The sequence below is a fragment of the Triturus cristatus genome, chromosome 2_2 (genome assembly GCF_964204655.1).
Source record: "Triturus cristatus chromosome 2_2, aTriCri1.1, whole genome shotgun sequence".
Classification (NCBI taxonomy): domain Eukaryota; kingdom Metazoa; phylum Chordata; class Amphibia; order Caudata; family Salamandridae; genus Triturus; species Triturus cristatus.
The window spans coordinates 1,042,889,361-1,042,912,461 of NC_140582.1; the positions used below are offsets into that span (position 1 = coordinate 1,042,889,361).

Sequence of the window (23,101 nt, forward strand, 5' to 3'; positions counted from 1 at the left end):
AATTGCCTTTATTTTTTCATAAAAGGGACACATTTACGGAGTTGCCAGGTTAAATGCCCTGAAACGGATCTATTTAGTAATAGTGCTCTGTTGTTTTCGACTTCCAAGAGCAGAAATCTCAGAGCAATATATAGTGTAAAGAACGATTTCCCCTGTCAGTAAACACAAAAGAAAGACTATGGACATCTTCCTAAAAGTGACCAAAGTGGTCGCCATCTTTGTGAAGTGTTTCTACTGTTGGTATAATCGCTAAATACGAAGGAATGCAATATATTGTTTTAATATGAATAAACTTAAATAAAACAAAAAACTATGAACATTTGTAATCAAATCGCTCGTTTTGGAACACTGCTTCAAACGTAAAGACTGGAGAACGAATGATACGTTTTATTTCACGATAAAACAGAAGAGGACGTAATACGACGGTCAGAGCTGCCGACTTTAGAACTGCGAAAGCGGGTGGAATCACGGCGTCGTAAATCACTCTAATCTCCTTGTGCTTACAAATAAAATGAATATGTTCTTGTGTAATATACCTTCGGGTAGAGTTCGCGCTATATAAAACGGCAAACAAAATGATATGATGCTCTATACTATTGTTTTATTGCAATGAACAAAAGCTGTCTATCGTAAACACTATTACTCTACCCTTCTTTGTCAGCAACCCCACAGTAACAACACCTGGAAGACGTTAAACCGCTTTTGCAAACGATGTTTCACTTTCATGCTCTTTTCGTTTGCAGAATCCATGATATTTGCTTCACTTCGAATGTTTTACTGACTGCTGCTCATCTAACGACTAAACGGAAGCGCCGTTCTATTATGTCCGACGTGTCTGCAGGAGACACTCGAGTCTTTCTTATATGTCTAGTCAAATTGCCCCACGTGTGTAGAAGCATGCACTGTTCAGCTGGACATAGACGAAGGACTGGGTCAAGTCTGAAACATCTTTGCAGTGAAGCTGAGCACATAGTTTTCACCCACAGGTTGATATTTCCTTCTGCCCAGGTGCCCGTCCGGTAGAAATCTCTGTCACGACCATGGGAAAGGCTCCCAAGAAAAGAAAGCCGCTCCCGGCAGGCAGTAAAATGCCCAAAGGAATTAGTCAACAGCAGCCGGGCATAAGAAACAACCCTTTCGAGGTTAAAATCAACAAGCAAAAGTTCAACATCCTGGGCAGAAAGACCAAGCACGACGTAGGGCTACCAGGAGTGTCCAGATCCAAAGCCATCAAAAAGGTGAGAATATTTGGCAATGCGAGCTACTGATTGATTAAAGAAGTCCCATGGAATTCTCATTTCCGCTTATGATGTAAAATAACTTGTCAGTGGGGCTTCTGGTGGGAGGGTCGTAATGGAGACTAGAGCTACCTACTTGTTAACATTTGGGAACAGGGAAGAGGGAGATTTACAAAAAAAAATGGTGGGAATTATTTTCTACATTGACTTGAATTGACCTGGAAGAATTCCTAAGATGGGGAATAAATAGAGATCTCACCTTTTTGGGTCTCGCCTGACCCAGCGCACGCGCTGGTCTGGCGAGACTTTTTGTAAGGGCTACAGCTTGCAGTGCATGAACGCGCTTGAGTAGAGGCGCCATATGGCATTCCTCATGCTCATTAAGCGCATCGCTCGCCGCGCTTACTTTATCGCGATCACGTTCGCCGCGCGACGGCTGCGCGCGCGCACCACTCCCTTTATACCCTCCTTTGTTTTTTAGGTATCGCTGAGTCAGCACGCATGCGCTGCTCGGAGAGACTTTAGTAGGCGAGTTTTCAAAGTGCTGCTGGCTGGCGACAAGCTTGCGTTCACGCGAGCGTGAACCGCCAGCCTTCAGCAGCACTTTGAAAACTCACCTACTAAAGTCTCTCCGAGCAGCGCATGTGCGCTGACTCAGCGGGACCTAAAAATAGCAGGTCTTGTTTTTAGAACGGACACTCGTTTTTTGTACCCTGGGTTTTGTTTATTATGGCTTGAAAAGGTAATGTTTCAGGTTTTTTTTTTTTAAGGTGGCGTTTCAATAAATATGGGGCTGGATTTCGTTCTGAATGAAATTTCATACATACTTCAAAAGGCATTCCCGCTCCGATGGAGCACGCACACTGCAGTCACCCCTCCGTGTTTCCTGATCAATGCGTACTTAATAGTTCCCCCGGGGCCCAAGCAGGCATTCACTTCTGTGTTGCCTTTGTGAGAAACTCTCTCTCAAGCTGCACACCACCTTCACAACCAAAACAGAGAAACTATCTATCGTTGGGGTTACAGAGACCAACAACAGTTCACGCAGCTGAGCGATCTCTCGAGCTGCACAGCACCTTCACAGCTTTCCTACAGTCCCACAGCTCAGCCATGTCAAATGCAGCAGAGCTATTCCTCAGGTCACATATATATTTCTTTCAGAGTCAGCAATCCTACCCATATCTTTTAGAATCCATCCAAGATGTATTATCTTTGTCAACCTGTATGCTAATCTGGGAAACAGATACTAAATGCGGCAGTAATGTTTCACTATCACAACCTTATTGATTCGTCCTTTCTTTGCCCACTGGTGTTGCAGGATTAAAACACCCACAATAATAAATATCTCATCAGAGTAGTATTTGTCAGACATCAGCATGTTGCACCAAAACCACTATTACCAAGACATCCATTTACCAGAAGCACATGGGGTGCTAGCTAAACTTTCAATCTAGGTGCACAAGAATTTAAAAGGCATTAAAATGACTACTTTTAAACAATGTTGCAGTATAACACAAGGCATAAAAAAATAAGTGGTCGGTTCAAAATCAGTGCTATTTTAATGTCATTTACACCAACGACCTTTGTAAATCTACATAGCCAAGAGAAAATATAAACAAACAAAAAAAAATACTCCATACAAAAGAAAAATTTCAAACTGCCCCAATAGTAGCACTTCATACTGTCCCAAAGGACCAGACTGGACCGTGTGTGTCACAAATATTGGACCCCAGAACCCCATGGCTATTATCTAGGCTAGCTCAGTGGGCGTATGTGCCTACTGCCAAAATACTGTGTGCTGCTTGTGGGCCATAGGCCCGAACCCTTGTGAGGCAAATCAGCCTTTCATTATTCCGAAATTGATAACTTGACCGCACTATTTAGTTTGGAAATGGCGACATGTGTTGCAAGTACCTAGAAGTCTTACTGCATTATCAGTATACAGCATATCTAATTATAGGTGGGTAACAGTGAGGAACGGGGGAGTTTCTCACCGAAGATTTTAAGTGTCACTCACAACCTTGCGGTAAAAAGCATTCACTCATTTACAGTTCTCCATCTACAATTGTACGTTGTATATGGGTCCAAAGAGTACCACTGTTCAATAGTGGTATTTCAAGCAACAAGATAAACGTTTAGTACAGGGAGCAGGCACCATCTCTGGGGTTGAGAAGTGCTACTGGAGAGCAGTGGAAAGCAAGCGTTGTTTCTCATTCTTGTAACATAATTGCAGCAGTTTGCAAGCCTGTTCGAACAGCTAAGGGACCCAAACATGAGACATCAGTTTATTATAAGCAATTGTTATTTTAAGCTCTGGAATTGATATCAAAGACAATTGATGTAAAGTGTAAGTGAACTTCACAGGAAATGTAAACAGACATATCTCCCTACAGTTAAATATTGCAGCCGTCCCCACCCTGTGGTGTTTCCTTTTTTCCTATAAAATGTTAGCACTTTTTTTTTTTTTTACGTGCCAGCACTACAAACATCCCGCCCTTATAATTGCACTACACTCTGAGCTTGGAAGGGTTCTATTGATGTCATTCTTTCAATACTCTCATGCTCTTTCTAGGCACAGGCATTGTTTCTAAAGTGACTCTATTTAGGGTAGTTTTCTTATATAACCACGATTTCTCGTGTAAAAAGTCTTCCTTTCTATTGGCTAATATGTCTTTCAGTCCCTCCCTTTTCTTATTTCTTACCGCCCACAGAGCAGCGCCTAACTTCTGTTAACTTTCGCCCAGTGCGTTGAAGTGTTTGGTCTTAGAACCATTTTCTTCTATATTGCTTTTGTTTGTTGAACAGTCGATTTGTGGCAGCGCCTTTGGGACCTTATAAGTGTTTAGTTATCCAGGACAATATCCTTGGTGCAACATCATCAACTGTTGCATGGCTAAACCCTTATAAGTTCCCAAAGGCGAGACCTATTGACTATGCCAATGCTTGTTTTTCTTTTTCAACCAGCACTTGTACAAGTGCCAGCATGCTCGGTGTTGATGTTAGAAAAGCCAAGAGCTTGTGCTTGGGGTGACCCTGTTGCTTAACGCGCATTTGTGCAGTTTTTATCAATTTTTTTCCAGACATTTCCCTCAATAAGGCGTTTTCTGTTTTTAATATGCACGTTGTATTCCCGCATATGCACGTTGTATTCCCGCATTACTGCTAGGTTTCTGTTTGCTACGGGTGTGTTTGGGCATTTGCAATGCAAACACAAACTTGTTCTGAAGGTTCTTCCCCAGAATATTAATTTCAGACGACATTGAAGAGCCGCACATAAACACCGTCTCTCTCCTACTGTCTCTCGACTGGTCCATGCCGGGCTACGAACGGTCTATTTTAAGGCCCAACGCCGCAAACAACCTTAACTCTAGCCTCGTCCATCATGAATTAGTAATGGGGCTATTAAACTCCTCTCGCGCCTTCCCGTGGCCGACGTGTGTGCCCGGCGGCTTCCCTCGTCCCCCTGCAGTCACCTGTCTTCAATGCTCTGAAGACCTCCGATTTAAAACACTTCTATTGTTGATTTCTTTCCCAGTGACAGACTAGTCTTCCAATCTAGCATTTACCTCGTTGACTAACACATTCCTGAGTTATCAGTGCTTTGCACAAGGAAGTGCTTCTCTAAAATAGATTATTGTGGCCCTGTGGCACTTGTCTTTACCAATTTTATTGCACCTATTTATTTCTCTGAGGCACTTTGACCCTTCTTGCACATTCAGCTGCTGTGATCTCAAAGTCCTTCTGACAAACCTATATCAAGCAGCTGGTGACAAAACCCGTGCCATCACCTCAGCTTGTAAAATATGGTGACGTGCCCTTTTACATGAAGATGTATTTGGAATCAAACTGCAGCTGGTGGGAGTTTCATGCCACGTTCACCTGCTGTGCTTAGTGGGTAGATTATTTTTGGTTGGAGGGAGTTTTTCTAGAGATCAGATAGTTGGCACTTCAGCACAACACAGGGAACACAAGCATTGGCATAGCCAATAGGTCTCGCCTTTGGGGCCTTATAAGTGTTTAGCCATGCAACAGTTGTTGTTGCACCAAGGCTATTGTGCTGCATAACTAAATACTTAAAAACTCTCAAAAGCGAGACCTATTGGCTATGCCAATGCTTGTTTGTTTTGGTCTCACCTATTAGACCGCCCATACGCTATCTGTTGTGAGAGGTTTATTTAGCTTTCAGCGGTCTTAGAGCCCGCTACATATTCACTCTCATTTTGCTTGTTTCTTATTCTTTATTTATCGTGTGTAGACCTTCCCACCTCTTCTTGTACTTGTCCTTCCCTTGGAGCATAGACACATTGGAGTGTCCTTACAATGCTTGCTGTTTTAGGTGCTATTTTTCCTTTTTAGGTCTTGCCTGACCCAGCGCAAGCGCTCGCTTGGTGAGACTTTTAGTCTGTCTTTGATCGCGATCACTTTCGTGGGCCGCGCGGCCGTGTCACTTTCGCGGCTGCGCGGCCAATGCTTGTTGGTTCTAGAAATCTGGTCACCCTAGACTTGAGAATTCGCACAACTTCGGTTCTCTGGTTTTACGATGTTGCAGAGCATTGCATCGGCATTACAAATGTGGGACACTCCCAATTGCTCCGGCTGCCCTCCAGGTGCCGCCATTTCAGGCTCATGTAGCAAAAAAACATATTTATTAGGCTAACGTGTCACATTAACCTGAAAAGAGGCAATTCGTGAAAAAAAGAATGCAGCATGGCCCGTTGCTGCAGAGGGTCACATACAGCACGTATGCTTGCGGAAACATGGTGGCTTGCCTGCTTATCTTCTCTACTGTCAGGAGGAGAGGCAGAAAGCGGTGGCTCTCAGTCTGTGTGAGCTGAGGCAGAGGTGACTCACGCGAGCTGCCTTTTATCTCAGCCGCATAGTCCCAACAATCTGCTGTTCAGTCAGCGTCTGAATAAAATTATTACTGCTGCCTGAAAGCCACCGGAAAAAAATACCTCTTTACTACCCAGGCACACGGCAATGCTATTTAGGTGGGTATGGAGAACAATAAACTAATTATGTGGGGATCAATTTATTTTTTAGGGGTCTTCAATTTTACAGCATGTTGGCCAGTGTTTGAAATAAAAATATAGAAGTGCAGGCACTCAATATCCTTGAGTACCTGTTTGCCACTGAGAACTGCAGGTACTCTCCATTATGCGGCAGAATGCTGCACATTTTGTGTTAGTATGGCCTCATAACTTTGGCATTTTCACGCAGGTTAACACTTTCTGGGCAGCGCCGGACTGGCCTATAGGGCAATCAGGTGGTACCCCACGGGTTTGTCTGATAGGTCAGTGTGTCGGCCGATTTTCCGGCTGTTTGTGGGCTTATTTTATGGTCTTTTGGGACGGTTTTTATTGTTAATTTCCCTGATATAAACATTGCCTGCCCACGCTCAAATTGATGCTGACTTCCATACCCCAAACAACAATTATAAAGCTTGTCTTTACAAGTTCAAACTTGCCACAAAGTTGGAATTTTTTTTTTTTATAACTATCTGATTCACTACTGAGGGACACTTTTATTTTATTACACGTCCTAGTCCGATACTGTTTCTGTACAAAGGTTTCTCCTCATTAGTACCACTTTGAGACCAAATAGAGAAATAAGCAACAGAAATGTGACAAATCAAACTTTGCAAAGGGCCCTCTCCTGCGTGGCAACACGTGTTACCACGTTTTTAGTAACTTTTGACCTATTTGAGCTAGAAACAGGTTTTTTTTGCTGAAATTCGAAGATTATGCATCAGATTATGAATTATCTGGCAAATGTGGCAGACCTATAATTGTGTGGAAAAATGATGCAGCCAGAAATCACATAATTCTAGTCCCCTGATTATGAGCCTTGCCTCCTGAAGTAATTTGTATGTTTTCTGGATGTAAATAGTGATGCATTCACACGGGCGGGCGCACACCCAGGCGAGGGGTGAGGCGCGCATTGTGGGAGTGACTCAGTCACTCATTCACTGCGCTCATCGTTTCCAAGCTGTGCTGACCCTCAACCTGAGCCTAGATTTGTTAACCAGGGGTGTATGGGACGGATCGGCCCCGTTTCCAGACTCTGACAGGCCCCTTGTCAGCGTAGGGCTGCGGCACCCTTGGAAGGCACATTTACTATTCGAACTACAGTCCTTGAATATTAAGGGAAGTGCAACTTTGCACAAAATAGTTTAGGAGGCTTCTTTACTATTCTAACTCCTGTCCTAGAATATCTCGAGGTGAAGTTAGAAGTACTCAGAGTCTCTTAGAGAAAAGGTTGAAAACGAGTTATTTACATCAGCAAAGCAGGGCCCTACGTTCTGGTAGCATGTGTGCCGGAACCTCAATTCCTGTACAGCACCCCTCTGTATTTAGAAAGTTTATTGTTTGATAAAATATGTTTATTATACCAATGTTACTTAAAGGATTTTAGGTGCCCGGGCCTTACATACTAATCGGAGCCCCTCTTTGAACTACCTTTCAATTTTAATATCAATTTTCTGATAATTAAACTCTCATGATGCCAAGCAGTATTAAATATGGTGATGGCTGGAATAGTGAAATAGACATAGTTGAGGCAGAGAGAAAGTTCAATTTCCCAGGATCCTTTGGAAGGTGGGGGCCCTGGCAATTGCCCACTTTGCCCAGGCCTTAAAACGCCTCTTTCATATACAATAAAATCATATACAATTGAATATAAAAAACAATAATAAAATACCATTCAGAGCCTTTTCTGATCGTTCAGTAGTTGAAACTAAGCCTAAACATCATGGTGAATAATTAATAATGCAACTGCCACTCACCATCACTTAACATTTTTCAGACACATACTCTTATTAAAACAAGCATTGGCATAGCCAATAGGTCTCGCCTTTGGGACCTTATAAGTATTTAGTTATGCAGCACAATATCCTTCCTGCAACAACATTAACTGTTGCATGGCTAAACACTTATAAGGTACCAAAGGCGAGACCTATTGGCTATGCCAATGCTTGTTGTTTAAGTATCCTAGAGAGTGCTTGTGTTTCCCTGTGTGCGTCTCTTCCCCCTTACTGTTCTGCTCTCTCACCCATGTACTTCTCCCCGCCCCCGTGATGCGCTTGCCCTTGTGTGCGTCCACCTCCTGTATTGCTTTCTCACCAGTGTGCATACTATTTCCCCCAAGCGTCAAATGGTCTCTCATCCGTTTGCTTTTCTTCTGCTTTTCTCCCGTACCCTTCGTACTCCTTTGCTTGCCATTTTTAGGTCTCGCCTGATCCAGCGCATGCGCTGGTCTGGCGAGACATTTAGTGAGTTTAGTGAGTGTGGGCTTTAGAAATGCGACCACAAGCTTTTGCTTGTGGCCTAAAGCTTGCTGTTACGCGTGTGTGCATGCGCACAGCCGCCATCTGGCATCCTACCTCTTCCTCATTAAGCGCATTGCGGGCACCCTTAAATGCGTGTTTTTATTGCCTTTGTTTATGTGACGGAGATGCATCCTCTTGCACACTGCCCCAAACGGCCCCTTTATGCAATCCTGCTTCAGAGACAGGGAGACACCACAAATACTCAATACTGTTTCGGATGCACTGCCCTGTACAGGTTTTTTTTTCCTCATTCTCTCTCGTGACACTTATCACATTATACCAATATATTTTAATGTAGCATTGAGGCTGCATTAATGCACAAGCAGGTAATACCACTCTAGATGCACGGTATCGGCTCTGCACAGTCGTTTACAAAACCATAATCCAAGTGTAGAGACAGACTACTACTCCGGAGACTTCCTCTAAACGCAAAAATGCAGATTATCATTTCTGGGACACTGAACCCCGCTGCTCATTCACTTCAGTTCTGCTGCACCTCTCTCCACATGTCCCTGCTTTGCGTATCTGTGTCCCTCTGCACGGTTTCAGAATCTTGCACATTGATACAGTGTGCCAGCTGATATTTCAGATTAACGCACTAAGACCCAGAGGCGCCTTCATGACCGGGTGAGACATTTGTACGTTGGTGGTAAAGAGAGTTTTCCCGCCTTTGGTAGCGCGACCCTAGGGTGGTTTAAAATGTATAGCTTTAGGCTCTGAAAACTTTATACCGACTGAGCACCTCCAACACACATTCACACGCATCCAAGCATGCACACACGCATTCTAATGAGTCTGTGTGGACTGCATACGTGGGACCTCGGCGCCGCCGTCCCCATAATGATGTCTGCTTGGCTCAGTCAATAAATAGTTACTTACTCTATTAGTACCGGTTAGGCACCGTCAAACTTTATTATTGCTTGATGTGATACACACATCAAGCAATAGTAAAGTTTGAAGTTCGTACAAACTTATATTCTGTGAAATTAATGGTGCAATCGCGTATAACCCCGACTTTTGTGGAAAATATATTTAATGTGTGTTCGCCCACACACCTCACTCACTTTATGTGGTTTCCGGTTTCCTCTTTCAGGTTGCTTTTTTCTTTTTCGCCTCTTCCTTTCACTCCCACATTATTTTTCATTCTCAATTTTCTTTCTATTTCTCCCCGTTTCTTTTTGTCGGAACCCTGCTTGAAGAATTCACAGTTCACAAAATCTTTCAATCTAGCGCTCCGAAACCGCAGCTGGGTGCCTCTTCGGGTCAGAATGCCCTACGTAACGCCAGGCAAGTGTGCAGACCTCTCCCCTCAAGAATCCACTTCAGCTTGCATACTATCCCCCCAGTTCAAAATGACCCTGCTCACTCATCCCCCCTCTCCCTCTCTCCAGTTCACAGAGTGGGAGATTTTGGAAAAATAAGCATTGGCATAGCCAATAGGTCTCGCCTTTGGGAGCTTATATGTGTTTAGCCATGCAACAGTTGGTGTTACACCAAGGATATTGTGCTGCATAGCTAAATACTTATAAGGTCCCAAAAGCGAGACCTATTGGCTATGCCAATGCTTGTTCCTGTTTACTTCCCGTGCCCTCCGTTTTACCTCCAGACCCCTGTCTTTCTTCAGCCCCACCTGCCCCCACACCTCCTGGGTTGCTTCCAAACCCTCTGCCTATGTTGCTTCCCCCCTCCCCCCAAATTTCATGTATAGTTTTCCTTTTATTTGCCAATCCGAGTTAGTTCAGCAAATAAGAAGTGAAAGAAAAAAGCACCTGTCATTTGGCTGGGTTGCACTCGCCTATAAAATGAAGCAGTAGACTTTATTTTTTTTATTTTGTTTACTTAGCCATGCTGCACAGTATTGGAGATGCTGTAGAGCAGAGCTAAAATACATTGTAAAAGCCAATATGGCCCAAAGGGAAGATTTATTGGCTTTGTCAATGCTTATTTTAATCGAGGCCCTCACATCTTATTCAGGAATGTTGCTGGTGCGGGAAGGGATCCATTGCGAGCAGAATTGTGGCTGGTACTTACGGAAAAGGGTCCACAATTGGGGTTGGTACTTTGAGAAGCAATCCCTAGTTTGAGTGAGTATCAAGAGAGCTGTTGCTGGGTGGAAACTGCACCAAGGAGGTAGTGATCAAAGCTGGCGTTAATTTGAAGCTTGCAGGGCAAGAAATCTAAAAGGTGATCAGCTTTTGCTGGATAATAGAGGCATGAGGGAACAGTGCATTCCCTTGGCCTTTAGTGTTGCTCCAGGGTGCACTTTATTGAACAATTCTATTAGGTCTCTCATTAGCTATCTGTGGTTGAAGGCATATTGTCCACTGTACATATACAATGAGCTTTGGTGCTGTCCCTTGCTCATTAGTGGATGTCTTTGTTTTCTGTTTCAGTTCGATTCTTCTGATTTGATGGCTTTCCCCCATTATTGTGTTGGTCCACCTCTGGGGCATAGGGTATTTTCCATAATTTTAATTGGATGACTTGCACCCTTCCACTGCTGACATTGTGGGATTGGTTTTTCATTTGTTTTTTAACACTCCATTAGACGCAATTTGATTAAAATAGCTTCAGAGAGGCATGGCAAGCTGCTGGGAATATTTATCGCTAATGGCTTTGTCCATAGTTTACGATTATTTGCTTAGTCAAAGTGGCTTGATAGAAAGGGGGATGCTGTTTTTTCTTGACATACTTGTCAGCTAGGTTTTTGAAGGGTCAGGTAGTTGAGGAGGCTGTCAAAATCTGGCCTGCTGAACCAGAATTTAGTTCTTGCCAATTAACCAAGTTGGTAGATGTTCCAAGAGAGGCTTTACGATGAGCTTCCCTGTACAAACAGGTGATGCAATCGTATAGTACCTCCAAGGATCAATCAATCAATTTTGTTTTGTTTATTGGATTTTCAATACAAAAAATTAATATCCATTACATCCAGCTGAAAAAGCAACAATACATAGAGAAAACAAACAACAAAACATCTAACAAACCGGGCAGGTGGGTGCTAGTATGACAACAGTAGAATATATATATGCACCCTATCATAGCGGGTATCCGAGAGCAGGCAACATCAATCAAATCAAATCAGCTTTATTCGATTAAAAGTAATTAATCATAAAAGCAAGAGTGCACAATACATAAAACAATACACAAATTACATTAAAATTGATTCCTAAGTTTGTAAATAGACTTTAAAAATGCACTAACAGAGGCCATGATGTGGACTGACTCTAACATTTGCAGGGCTATAAACGCCCTATCAATCTATCAAAACAATTGTAATGTAGGGTTGAATCGTTAAGTGGGTGAGTATCAGCTGATGTGCCTGTACAGAGGTCTTCTTCAATTCTGTTACCAATCTACGGTCATTTAAATGGCCCATGCACAATTTTTTCAAGTCCCTTCTTGCAATTAAACATAAAGTGGTAGGATCATTAAAAAACTCCTGATGGTCTAGGTTCTGAAAAAAGGATTTAATGTATACTAGCCATCTGATCCTCAACAACCCTTCTAGCTTCATGAGGTCTAAAATAATAGAACGATTCAGAGACAAAATTTCCGAAGTCCAGATCCTATGCCATTCTAGTATCGGTTGTATTTTTATAGTATCCTCCAAGTAAACGATACCCAATTCTGCGTGGCATATATATGTTGATGTGGAGTCTGGTACGGCCAATAAAACTTTAGGAATTTGTTTTCCATGACCTGTAAAGAAGTAACATCAACAATCCCCCAGACACCAGCTCCATAAGTGGCAACAGACACATTTGGCATTGTAAAATTTTAGCAACTCAAACGGGGGCCTCCTACCCAGTTTCTTGCTAAAATTAGAAAGGGCAATCACAGTTCTAGCAAACAGGATCCTCCTAGCTTTCACTGCTTGTTGCCAACTAGAATTGTGTTCAAATAGTATGCCCAGATAAGAGAACGTTTTAGTGTATTCAATGGACTTATTGTATACAAACATATTCTTTGGCCTCTTGTTCTTACTATTACCACTAATCATAGCAAAAGTTTTGGAAACATTTATAGACAGACCTAGGTTTGACATGAAATTCGCAAAAGAAGACATTAGTCTTTGTAAAGCCAGAGGCGTGCGAGCCATTAACACGGCGTCATCGGCATATAACAATGCCGGAATAGATCTCGTTTCTATCTGAGGTAGGTCTCTACAATTTTGTACTAAATGTTTTTCCAGGCCATTAATGTATAAGGTAAAAAGGAAAGGAGCGAGAACACAGCCCTGTCTCACTCCTTTTCCTAACTTAAAATCAGTAGTACATTGGCCCCCTACCCCATAGCGTACCCTTGCCTTGGCCCCTGCATAAAGCTGTTTAAGGAAAGAAACTATTAAAGTGTCCACACCTAAATCTTCTAAACTTTTCCACAACTTAGTGTGGACAACACAGTCGAACGCTGATGATAAATCAACAAAAATTAAATATAAATTACCCCTTTTTGCCTCCGTGTACTTGTTGATTAAAAGATTTAAATTAAGACCCTGATCCACTGTCCCCATACACTTGCGAAATCCATATTGTGTATCACAAATTATTCCCAAATACTCTGCCCATTCTTGTAGCCTATTAAGTATGACTCTTCCAACAATTTTCACGGATGAGTCTAACAGGGAAATAGGGCGGTAACGGGCCGGGTTAGCTCTATCTCCTTTTTTAAAAATGGGGACTAAAATAGAAATTAACCAAGTTGGTGGGAAACCATACAAACTACATGCGTTAAAAAATAATGTTAAAAGCGGTCCCCACAACTCCATGTTATATTTAAAAAGATCTGCTGGAATACCGTCCGGCCCTGGCGCCTTACCCCCTTGACTAACTAATATAGCATCAGTTACTTCCTGAACTTCAAAAACTAAATACTCCTTTGATTCTAACCCCTGAAATGGCGGCTCGATTGCAGGTAGCCCTAATACTTCCGAGGCGACAGTTGGACAGTTATAGAGATTTGTATAAAGACTGATCCAGTCTTGTTCAGGGATTGCTATCTCTATACTGGCCCTGTCTATATCGACCAAGTACGGAGCGTTCACAGCCTTCCAAAAAGCTGAGGAGTCACGCAACACGGATGCATCATGCAATGCTGACCACATCTCCCTTTTTAACTCATTTTTCAGCACCAATTTGTACTCCCTCCTTGCTTTACTAATATCAATTTGATTTTTGTTTATGGCATGGAGCGCATATTTCAACTTTGAATATGCTTGGGTGCCCTGGTGATCGAACCATCCTGACTTCGTAGGTTTGCTTCTGTTAGTTTCAACAAAAAGGGCCTTCTTAATAGATGCTGCGATTACTACAAAGTTCTCCACGATATCTCTTTGATCGCCCTGGTCGTTTAGGCAATATACAATGTTAGCATAGCAATCTCTGACGATTTTACCCATAACTTCTTCTTGGTTCACACTCACCCAACTTAGTGCATATCCATTCTGCCTACTGAGTTTAATATTATCAACATTATTAATATTTCTATCCTTCTTTCTAATGCGTTGGCGTTGCACCATCAAACTTATGCTTAATGGGAAATGGTCACTTAAGACTAAATTGTGTGTGTGAAAATTCATCACCCTATAAGAATGTCTATTAGACAGCAAAATAAAATCTATTGTGGAGAAGACACCACGACCGTTAAAAGTTGGGCAGAAGGGTCTCATAGGAGTAGTTAGCATGTTACCGAAGCCCATGTCCTGTGTTAGTAGCATATCGTTAAAGAGATCCCCTTGTATTGTGTGAGCAAAATGCGGAAAGCCTTCTTCATCATTAACGTCCTGCATTAGGCCACAAATCCCTTTTCCTGTATATTGACATAGTGAACAATTAAAATCTCGTCCTCTCCCCCCCCCCCCCCCCCCCCAAATAACTACATCCTTGTCCATTGAGTCCTGAAGCCATACTAGTCTACCCATCAAAGACTTCAGGATACTTGCAAACTGTGACTGTGGGACATTATTATAAAAATTAACTATAATCAACATTAAAAGTGAATCACGGGTTAAGCACATAACTTGATAATAAGGACCATCAAAGAAATTACATTTATCATAATTCAACAAGTTTGAAATGTATATACAAAGACCCCCCTTCGCTCTACAACAGGGAGATGGAACTGCTGGGGTGTGAAAAGTTCTATATCCTTCCAGGTGAATAGCCTCTACTGCCCATGTTTCCTGAAAGCAAAGGATTTCGAAATTCCTTACGAAATCCAGCCATATATCATTTAACAACTTCGATTTCAAACCCACAATGTTCCAGTAAACAATTTGAAGTCCCTCAGACCTAGTTCTGGAATTATCACCCCCGCATATGGCTTCTAAAGTTATTGAGGGTATCAGTGGAGAAAAATTATTATGTGGGATGAGTATAGACCCCGAACTAGAAATCGGCGCAATATTAACACTGGCAGGTAAAAACTTCTGTAACTCATGAGGATTGTTGTTATTCGTAATTATCTCAGGAGGCATTATAGGGGTCGTGAATTCAAAACCCAAACTGCCAGTTGTGTTAGACGAACAAGGCATGATAACAGCCTTACTGGTTCTTTTACCCCCGGCCTCATTATGGGTACGATTTAGGGTAGAATTTTTCGTAGGGTCCGCCAAGTGGGTTACTTTATTGTTATCATGTGACATCACCCCAGTGTGTCTTGGATCAAGTTACCCCCTATTCTATCCATTCTACTAAGTCAATCTACTTCCTCTAGAGAAGGTAGGAGCTCATAGCGGTTGTGTGTTTGTACAGAATACCTACAACCATGTTCCTTAATTAGGGCCCTTGTTTCCAACACACTAGGTTTCTAAAAGAAGCCCAAAGGAACCACACTGATGTTACCCGAAGCCATGGGGTGATGTTCCATTTAACTCAATATCCAGTGTACTAATTGCGGGATTTTAAAGTTCAAGATCACGCAATCACCTGGTATTTCTTTTATGTCTCTCCCCACCCAGCTTACCCTTCTTGCCATTTTAAACTCCGCAAACAGTCTGTCCGTTTCACCTACCCTAGTCCCCAGCCAGGCTAATGACTTATTTCTCAGCACATACCACAGTTCATAAACATCATTTCTCAGTCTTGGAACATTAGTTAAAATCACTGTGTATGGGGTAGCGGCAGGTGGTAAGTCCAATGGAGGGGCGGTTAGTTCATACTCTGAGTTTACGGCCGGATCTACACTACATCGATTAATACCTTCTATATGGTTACTCGTCACGGTTTGCCTACAGTGTAATCGATTTATGTTACTATCCTGAGGGGCTGGAGCGTGACCACCGGTATGCCCAAGGTTCACCTGTGTACTCCCTAGGTTTGATATGGGCTTTGACTGGTCCTTATTAGTCCTGGGTTTAATGGCACCGGGATTTAATGTTGGTGCTTCAATGATTTTTAAAGATTTGGAATGGTTAGATAGTGACTCTTCAATCGCTCCAAGTCTGGTTATAATATTACTTAAAGAGTCTCTGAAAAATGTATCCATAGCCTCGATTTTACATTTTATTGCCGCACGTTGTTCTGTGTAAGTACTTGTAGGGGAGTTGACTCAGTTCCCCGAGTTGCTTTTTTAGATTTTGGGGGAGGCTTATTAGTGCCCTTTTTTACTACCTTCTGCGGGGCCACCTTAGTCCTTACAGTGGTTTCTGCTGCTATATCTAGGTCAGAAGTCGGATTTTTCGTGCGTTTAGTAGGTGGTTGAAACTCTACATCCTGATCGGTAAAGGAGACATGATCTGAAATATTCAAAACACACCCATTACTTTCTACATTTAAATCATATAATATTTGTTTATTCGTATTCGGGAGTAAGTCCCCAGAACCGGCTGTACCAGCCGTGTTATCACGGGAGATGGCTTCTTCCACTGACACAATTTGCTCCTCCAAGGCTCCAATTGCTCCCGTTAAATAATTTAAAATAGAGGCACATGGTCCCTCCCCCGATTTGGGCTGCTTCTTAGGCTGTGAGCTTGAGGCTTTTCTTTTCACCCTTTTTCATATAACAGCACGATGACCTAGAGGCAGCAGATCTGCAATGCAAAACAATACCACTTGGGGGGGACTCAGTGCCTAGATGTTAACTTTTCGTTTTAAAAATAAGGTAGTAAAACCAGTGTCACAGACAGTAGGCAATAGTCATTAGACGGACCAGTATAAATACAGAAACTATTCACGTCCGATATAATGTCTGATACGTTGGCGTGATAAATGACACTACTTTGTCTAGCGAAGTCCGAACATGTGGAACCAAAGTGCCAAAGTCTGTGGCCCAGCCCAGTCTACTCCTGGCTATGACAGGTTAAGACGGGCCCGTCTTGGCCCGGGCCGAGCCCGCGCGCGTCCCGCACTGCGGGACCTCCTCTCTGCTGGTAAGGGCTACGCCAGGGGCCGTAGTAAGAGTGCAAGGTGCAATTCAAAGTGCCCAGGGGCTGTGCAAATGACGCTGTATTCCTCGGACTCACCAGAGGGCAACATCAATCAGTTGTCCAGCGCCAAAAATGATCCACCAATATCATCTGGGGACAGGGATCCGTAGCCACCCCCCATATGCCATAGGCATGTGGCCACCATCACCCCTCCACCAATTATCTCATTCAAAAGCAAGACTCGTACATTTCACTCGTAGACTGACCCTACGCCCCATAACGATGTTACTTGAGGGCTGGTGATCTGATCTCAGCATAAACAGAAGGGTGTCGTGCTGGAGAGGAAGGGAAAGCAGATGTTGACAGCACCGCGTCTTTCATCCTCCTGTCACTGTCCAAACCGGGGCAAGCAGCTAGTATTGCATCCCACGCAGATAGTTAGGGAACTATCCGCAGCCCGCTAGCCCCCACCCTTCTCAATGCCTTTCTCTTGTATGCCGCTCACCTACTCAGTTCTCTACCCCAGCAACCCAGCTCGGGGCCAGAGCTCGACTTCCAACTCAACGTCAGTTGCCTCCTGGCCACTAGGAACCACCATAGGTATGTACCCAGGAACCCCACACAGGTGTGTGCAGAGTGGAAACACAGTCCACATGCTCAATAGAAGTCAACGGGAAAGTTGCAGTTTTGGAGAAGAAGGACCCTTCCCAGTGGACCCAGAAGAAACCCAGTGGAAGACAGAAGGTTGGAGAGTCAGCCCACCCATGGATACCCCAGGAACCAGGATACCTACACCAGGGAAGCTGGATGCATAGGTGCAAAGTGACATCAGAAACCACCGTAGACCACAATGAAGGACTTCAGGAAAGATGCAGCTGGAGAAGACTGTACGAGAGTCTAGTGGAATCCAAGGGTGGATTATTGAAGTGAAGAACCTGTAAGCAGAGGGGACAGAGTCTGTGCCACTCCAAGGTGACCAGAAGGCACGGAAGAGCAATGCCCACCAATGTCGGATGGTTCAGAAGTGTTAACAGTGACCTTGTTGATGCACCTGTGAGGACCAGGTGATGCTGAGGAAGACCACGAGCTGTGCACAAGCTATCACAAGTCAGAAGTCAAGAACCAGGGGTCGGTGTTCCGCGAGAGCACCAACAAGCCATGGCAGCTGCAACAGGCGTGGAAAGAAAAGACGGAGCAACATTTGCAAGGGACAAGGGACTCGTCACAAGCAGGGGAGTCAGTGCAGGCCCGAGCAAGCAGGGGAGCCCACTGGAGCAGAAGAAGACCCTCGAGGACCTACAGACCAAAGCCACAGGAATCTCAAGAGATCCATGAGCAGCTCATCAAGAAGGAAGGCCCATGGTGCAGAGAACGCTGTACTTGGCAGCAAGAGATGCTTGGAGGCTGGAGCTTCTTGTAGCCTGAAGATCTCTTGAGTACAGAGCTAACAAGCCTTCACAACGACAAGTCAACGCGATGCACAGGGATTCGGTCCCAGTGGTTCCAATGTGGGATACTGGCCTCAAAATTGCAGAGAGGACAGGACAGATCTCAAGGGAGTTGCAAAACTACCACCTGTGTTGCTGAGTCTTTCAAAGTCCATGGAACGTCAGGAGCAGCAGACTGGTCAGCTTTGTTGCAGTGCTTGCAGATGCAGGGTAGTGACTCCTTCACTCCAAGGGAGATTACTTTGGGTGTTCTTGATACCCACAGGTCTGTTGAAGATCTTAGAAGAAGCACAGAAACAGACGATGAAGAAGACTTGCAGAGCAGCGAGACCAGGAGCAGCAGGAGTCTTCCTTGATGCAGTCTTGGTTGCTGGCCGAAGAGTGACGTGGTTTCAGGCTTGAGTCGTATCCTCGATGAATCTGAGGACCCACACACAGGTACGCCCTTTTATACCCTAAGAGATGGGTTAGGACGACTCAGGTCCCTCCCAGAGGAGGGCTGGACAGAGGGGAGGATACTCCCATGTCCTTTGTCCAGTTTCGCGCCAGAGCGGGAGGCAAGGGATCCCTGAACTGATTCTAACTAGAGTATGCAAGAAGGGCACCAAATGTGCCCTTCAAAACAGTCAGGTGGCGCGAGCATGCACCCCAACCCCATACACTAAGTCCTGTCTGGGAGGTGGTCACACCTCCCTGTGACAGGAAACCTATTGTTCTATCTTCCCCTGCTCAAGATCAGCTCAGCAGCAGGAGGGCAGAATTGTGTCTAGTGTCTGCAGCAGCACTAATTTGCTGTCAGACCCTGGAAGGCTGTTGCCGGGAGTACTGGGGACGTCCTGGTGGAGCCCTCCAGTGCATGGAAGCATACCTCCAACACTGGTAACGGTGTTGGGATATGATTCCAATATGTTTGATACCAAGGTTCGGCACAGTCACTATATAGTACATCTCTTATTGACTGATGTCCACTACATGCATTAAAATGGATTATGGCACTTAGAAAGCCTGGAGAATCGACTGCGGGGTTTGGAGGGGTGGCCTGCTCATGCAGGGCCACCCTCACACTTATAACCCACCACCCTGCCTTCAGGATTGAAATGCCTTCATTAGGGGAGACTGATTTTAAGTGTAGTGACCTCCGATATAAGGAAACCTTTATCTGTTTTAAGTGGTGCAAGCACCAGCATACACAGGCTGCAACGGGATGCCCATAGGCACAGTTTGAGTGCTCTCTCATGGGTGACATAATACATGCTGCAGCCCATGGGAGACCACTGGTGTACCTATGCCTTGGGTACCTTAGTACCATATACTATTGACTTACAAGGGTATGCCAGTAGCCAATCGTGGAGGTACCAAAGTACTCACAGTGTCAAATTTAGAAAGGAAATAATAATAAAAAAGGAAGAGGTGTGGCGCCGTGGCCAGGGCGACTGACTCCGGAATCTGGGGATAACGGTTCGATCCCCGGCGCCGGCGGCAGATTAGCCCAGCACCATGTGACTCTGGGCAATACCTTGTTTAATCTCCCGGACGGCCCCCAGCGCCTAGAGACCCTTACGGGTGATTGTTCGCGCTTTACAAATGTGGATTATTATTATTATTATTATTATTCCCCCTCCCCTTTGACTCTTCCCCCTCCCCTTTGACTCTTCCCCCTCCCCTTTACTCATCCTAATCCCCCTCCTACTGCTATGAACTAAAAAAACACTTTTTAAAGCCTTCCCTCTTCTATACCTTCACTATTCCATTCACTCCAAATAACAGACGACCATGTCCACCACTCAAATTAATTTCATATTTCCCTAGACTAATTTACCAATAATCCTCTTTTGGGTCCAGAGTAGGGTGATATTCTCTGAAAAGCGCTTCAAACACCTCATCAGGGGTAGCAAGCGCTCTTTGAAAGCAAACCTTTCCCTCTTCTATCCCTCCACTATCCTTTTCAATCCAAATAACAGACTAACATATCGACCTCTCAAATTAATTTCACTTTACTAATTCACCACTAATCCTTTTGGGATCCAGAGTAGCATGCCACTCGCCGAAAAGCACTTTGATGCCTTGTCAGGAGTTGTAAGTGCTATGGTGCATATAAATGCAATTACAATAAAATACAATATATTCATAATATTTTAGCTCCTATTTTTATTAAATCGAAATCAGCGTAATCAAAAGCAACCTGGAGTTTTGAGAATGGTAAAATTGTGTAATTGGCCATTGCCACCTGTTTTAAGTTTAAATTTAATGAATGACCTATCCGAGCCTATTGCATTTGCCAACTAAATAGAAGCATCTCTAGATACGTTTGGTGTGGAGAAGTATTGTGTTGCTTTATATCGATTACTCAGATTAATCAAATGGTACTCAATATGTAGTTTTCTTTGGCAATTCAGAGGAATTAAGAGGCTTGACCTATTTTATTGGTTGGACAGGAGGATCGCTAGCTGCCTAAAGGCGGTAGGGCTGGATCTACACTTCGGAGTGCACTTCCCACTCTGACAGCAGTTTCCCTCCGCTCGTTGAAAGTGAAGTGTGTTGTGTATAGAAGCATGTTAACGGGGGACAGCAGACACAAAACGCAACATTTCACAGTATCGCATATACCAGTACATTTGTGCAGGTGAGTTTGTGAAAGTTGGGAGTAAAACAGGCGACTCTCTGCAGTGGCACTACATTTGTTCGTCAGATTGCACTTTCCACTGGAGCAGCCTTTTCCCCTAACTCGGTCAAGGTTCAATGTCTAGTATACAGAAGCAGGAGGCAACAGCAGCATAAAACTGTCTTATAAATTAAGTGGGATCCCACTAGGAGGTGCTTTTTTGGGAGAAAATGTCAATTGCCAGGCCTTAACGGCAGAAAAGAAAGCGTGTAATATTCAGTAACTTGGTAAGTGTTCACTGCTTGCAATAAAACCACTTTTCAGTAGTGGTGGCACGCAAAGGTATACAATTGTCATGAACCTGGAAGATGTTTAAGAAATCTAAGGTAAAGCCTAGAATATATGGTTCTGATGGCAACTTGCTGCTGGCACATTTTTTTAAAACTTCTTTTCATTTTCTGTCAGCCAGGTTTCGCTCACACTGCCTCACTTTTTTGTCTTTCGAGTATTGTTTCAACATTAGCCTGTAGTATCTTTACTGTGTAGTTTGTTTACTTCAGAAAATGTTATTATACCTAGTATTAAACTTTTAGTTCCCCATGCCACTTCCAGTGGTTGTGACGAGCACCATAATGATATATTTTTGTTTTTTAATCTCATACCTCTGTTTGCTAACATTACCTTGATTGGTACACCTCGTACAGTATTTTAGTGTGTTTTTAATCGATGTTCGCAAAACTTTATACCTGGTGTCGAGGTTCCATATATTGGGCTTGCATATGTGGTAGGTTGTTACCCTAATAATTTGTGGTTTAGGGCAGTCTGCTGGGGCTGAGAGGGCATGTGATTTGCCTATAGCAGCTTTATTGAGGCGCCACCCTAAATTTTGCAGGTTGTTTCCCTCAAGTTTATTTTAAATTGGTCATTGCAGGTCAATGCAATTAAGAGTGCAACAATTGAATTCTTTATGGATTGAGGTGTCAACCATAACTTCTGGTCCTTGTTAATATGAATGTGTATTATATATTAAGAGATCAATTGTGACGCCATCTGTCATATTTTTAAAATGACAAACCATTTAAATAGCATTTCCACATCAAATCAATTTTGTCCCTCCTCCACCACCAATATCCATACCCAAGATGTGAATTTTTACACATTACTGCAGAATCCATGACTGGAGCCCACTGTTTTACCAGAGATTAAATAGCAGTGTATCCTTTTGAAGTAAAGAACTATCATCCTTACTGCAGTCTTTCAGGGGTGACTGCATTAAAAGCGGCGCGAAAAATGTTTTAATGAAGGCCCAAATTGCACTGAGCGGGGGAGCTTGGCCCTGTGCAGGGTCTTTGGGGGAATTTCACCTCTCCATAGTGAGAATCGAACTATACACTTTATTTATCACCCCCCGCCCCCATCTCTTCACCAGAGACCAGCCATATTGGTTTCTTGTGATGCACGCCACTGAAAGAAAACAAACGCTGACAAAGCCAATTGCTTCATAACTCACAGAACAGGTGAACATGTGCAGCAGCAGTAGTGCAAGCTACTCACACACTCAAACACGTTCACCTTGCCTCCCCTTTACCTCCCAAACAGCAATGCAAGCTTCCCTAAAAATGCATAAGGTACTGCAGGAGCAATGCAAGCGTCTCTTGCAAAAATTGAAACGGGTAGGCAAAGTCAATGCAGATTCAATCAGACCAACAAGACTAATAGCTAAATAGCAATAGAGATATAAGGCAATAAGATGAGCAGGCCCTGCGCTAGCTGCCACAACAAATGCCATTTGCCCTATCTGGTTTATAAATGTAGACAATAGTAACAATATTTGTTGGGTGCATAGAATAATCCAAAGTACATCAGTAAGGTTCACTCCTTTTATTTGAAATATAGACCTCGTATGTAGAAACTATATATTCTTGTCATTAAATTATACCTCTACATCATTTATTCATGTTAACAGTGAAAAACATTTTTTGAAGGCAATGAAATATATTACAGCCACTTTGCCCAAAACACTTTCAGACAAAATATAAATCACAGTTATCTTGGCCATTTCTTGAGGTTAATTAAAGTCCTAATAAAAATGAACATTGGAATGGTGGAAACGCAATAGGC

General features: G+C 43.5%; 1 protein-coding gene across 1 annotated transcript in view; it reads left to right on the forward strand.

Moving 5' to 3' along the window:
• The first annotated feature begins 887 nt into the window (after positions 1–887).
• The window catches only part of NOP14 (NOP14 nucleolar protein), a 213,187-nt gene continuing 190,973 nt past the window's right edge, over positions 888–23,101 (forward strand). Inside the window, exon 1 of the mRNA XM_085642502.1 lies at positions 888–1,238. Within this exon, the coding sequence (XP_085498628.1) occupies positions 1,041–1,238 (198 nt within the window). The 5' untranslated portion in view covers positions 888–1,040. The remainder of the gene's footprint in view (positions 1,239–23,101) is intronic.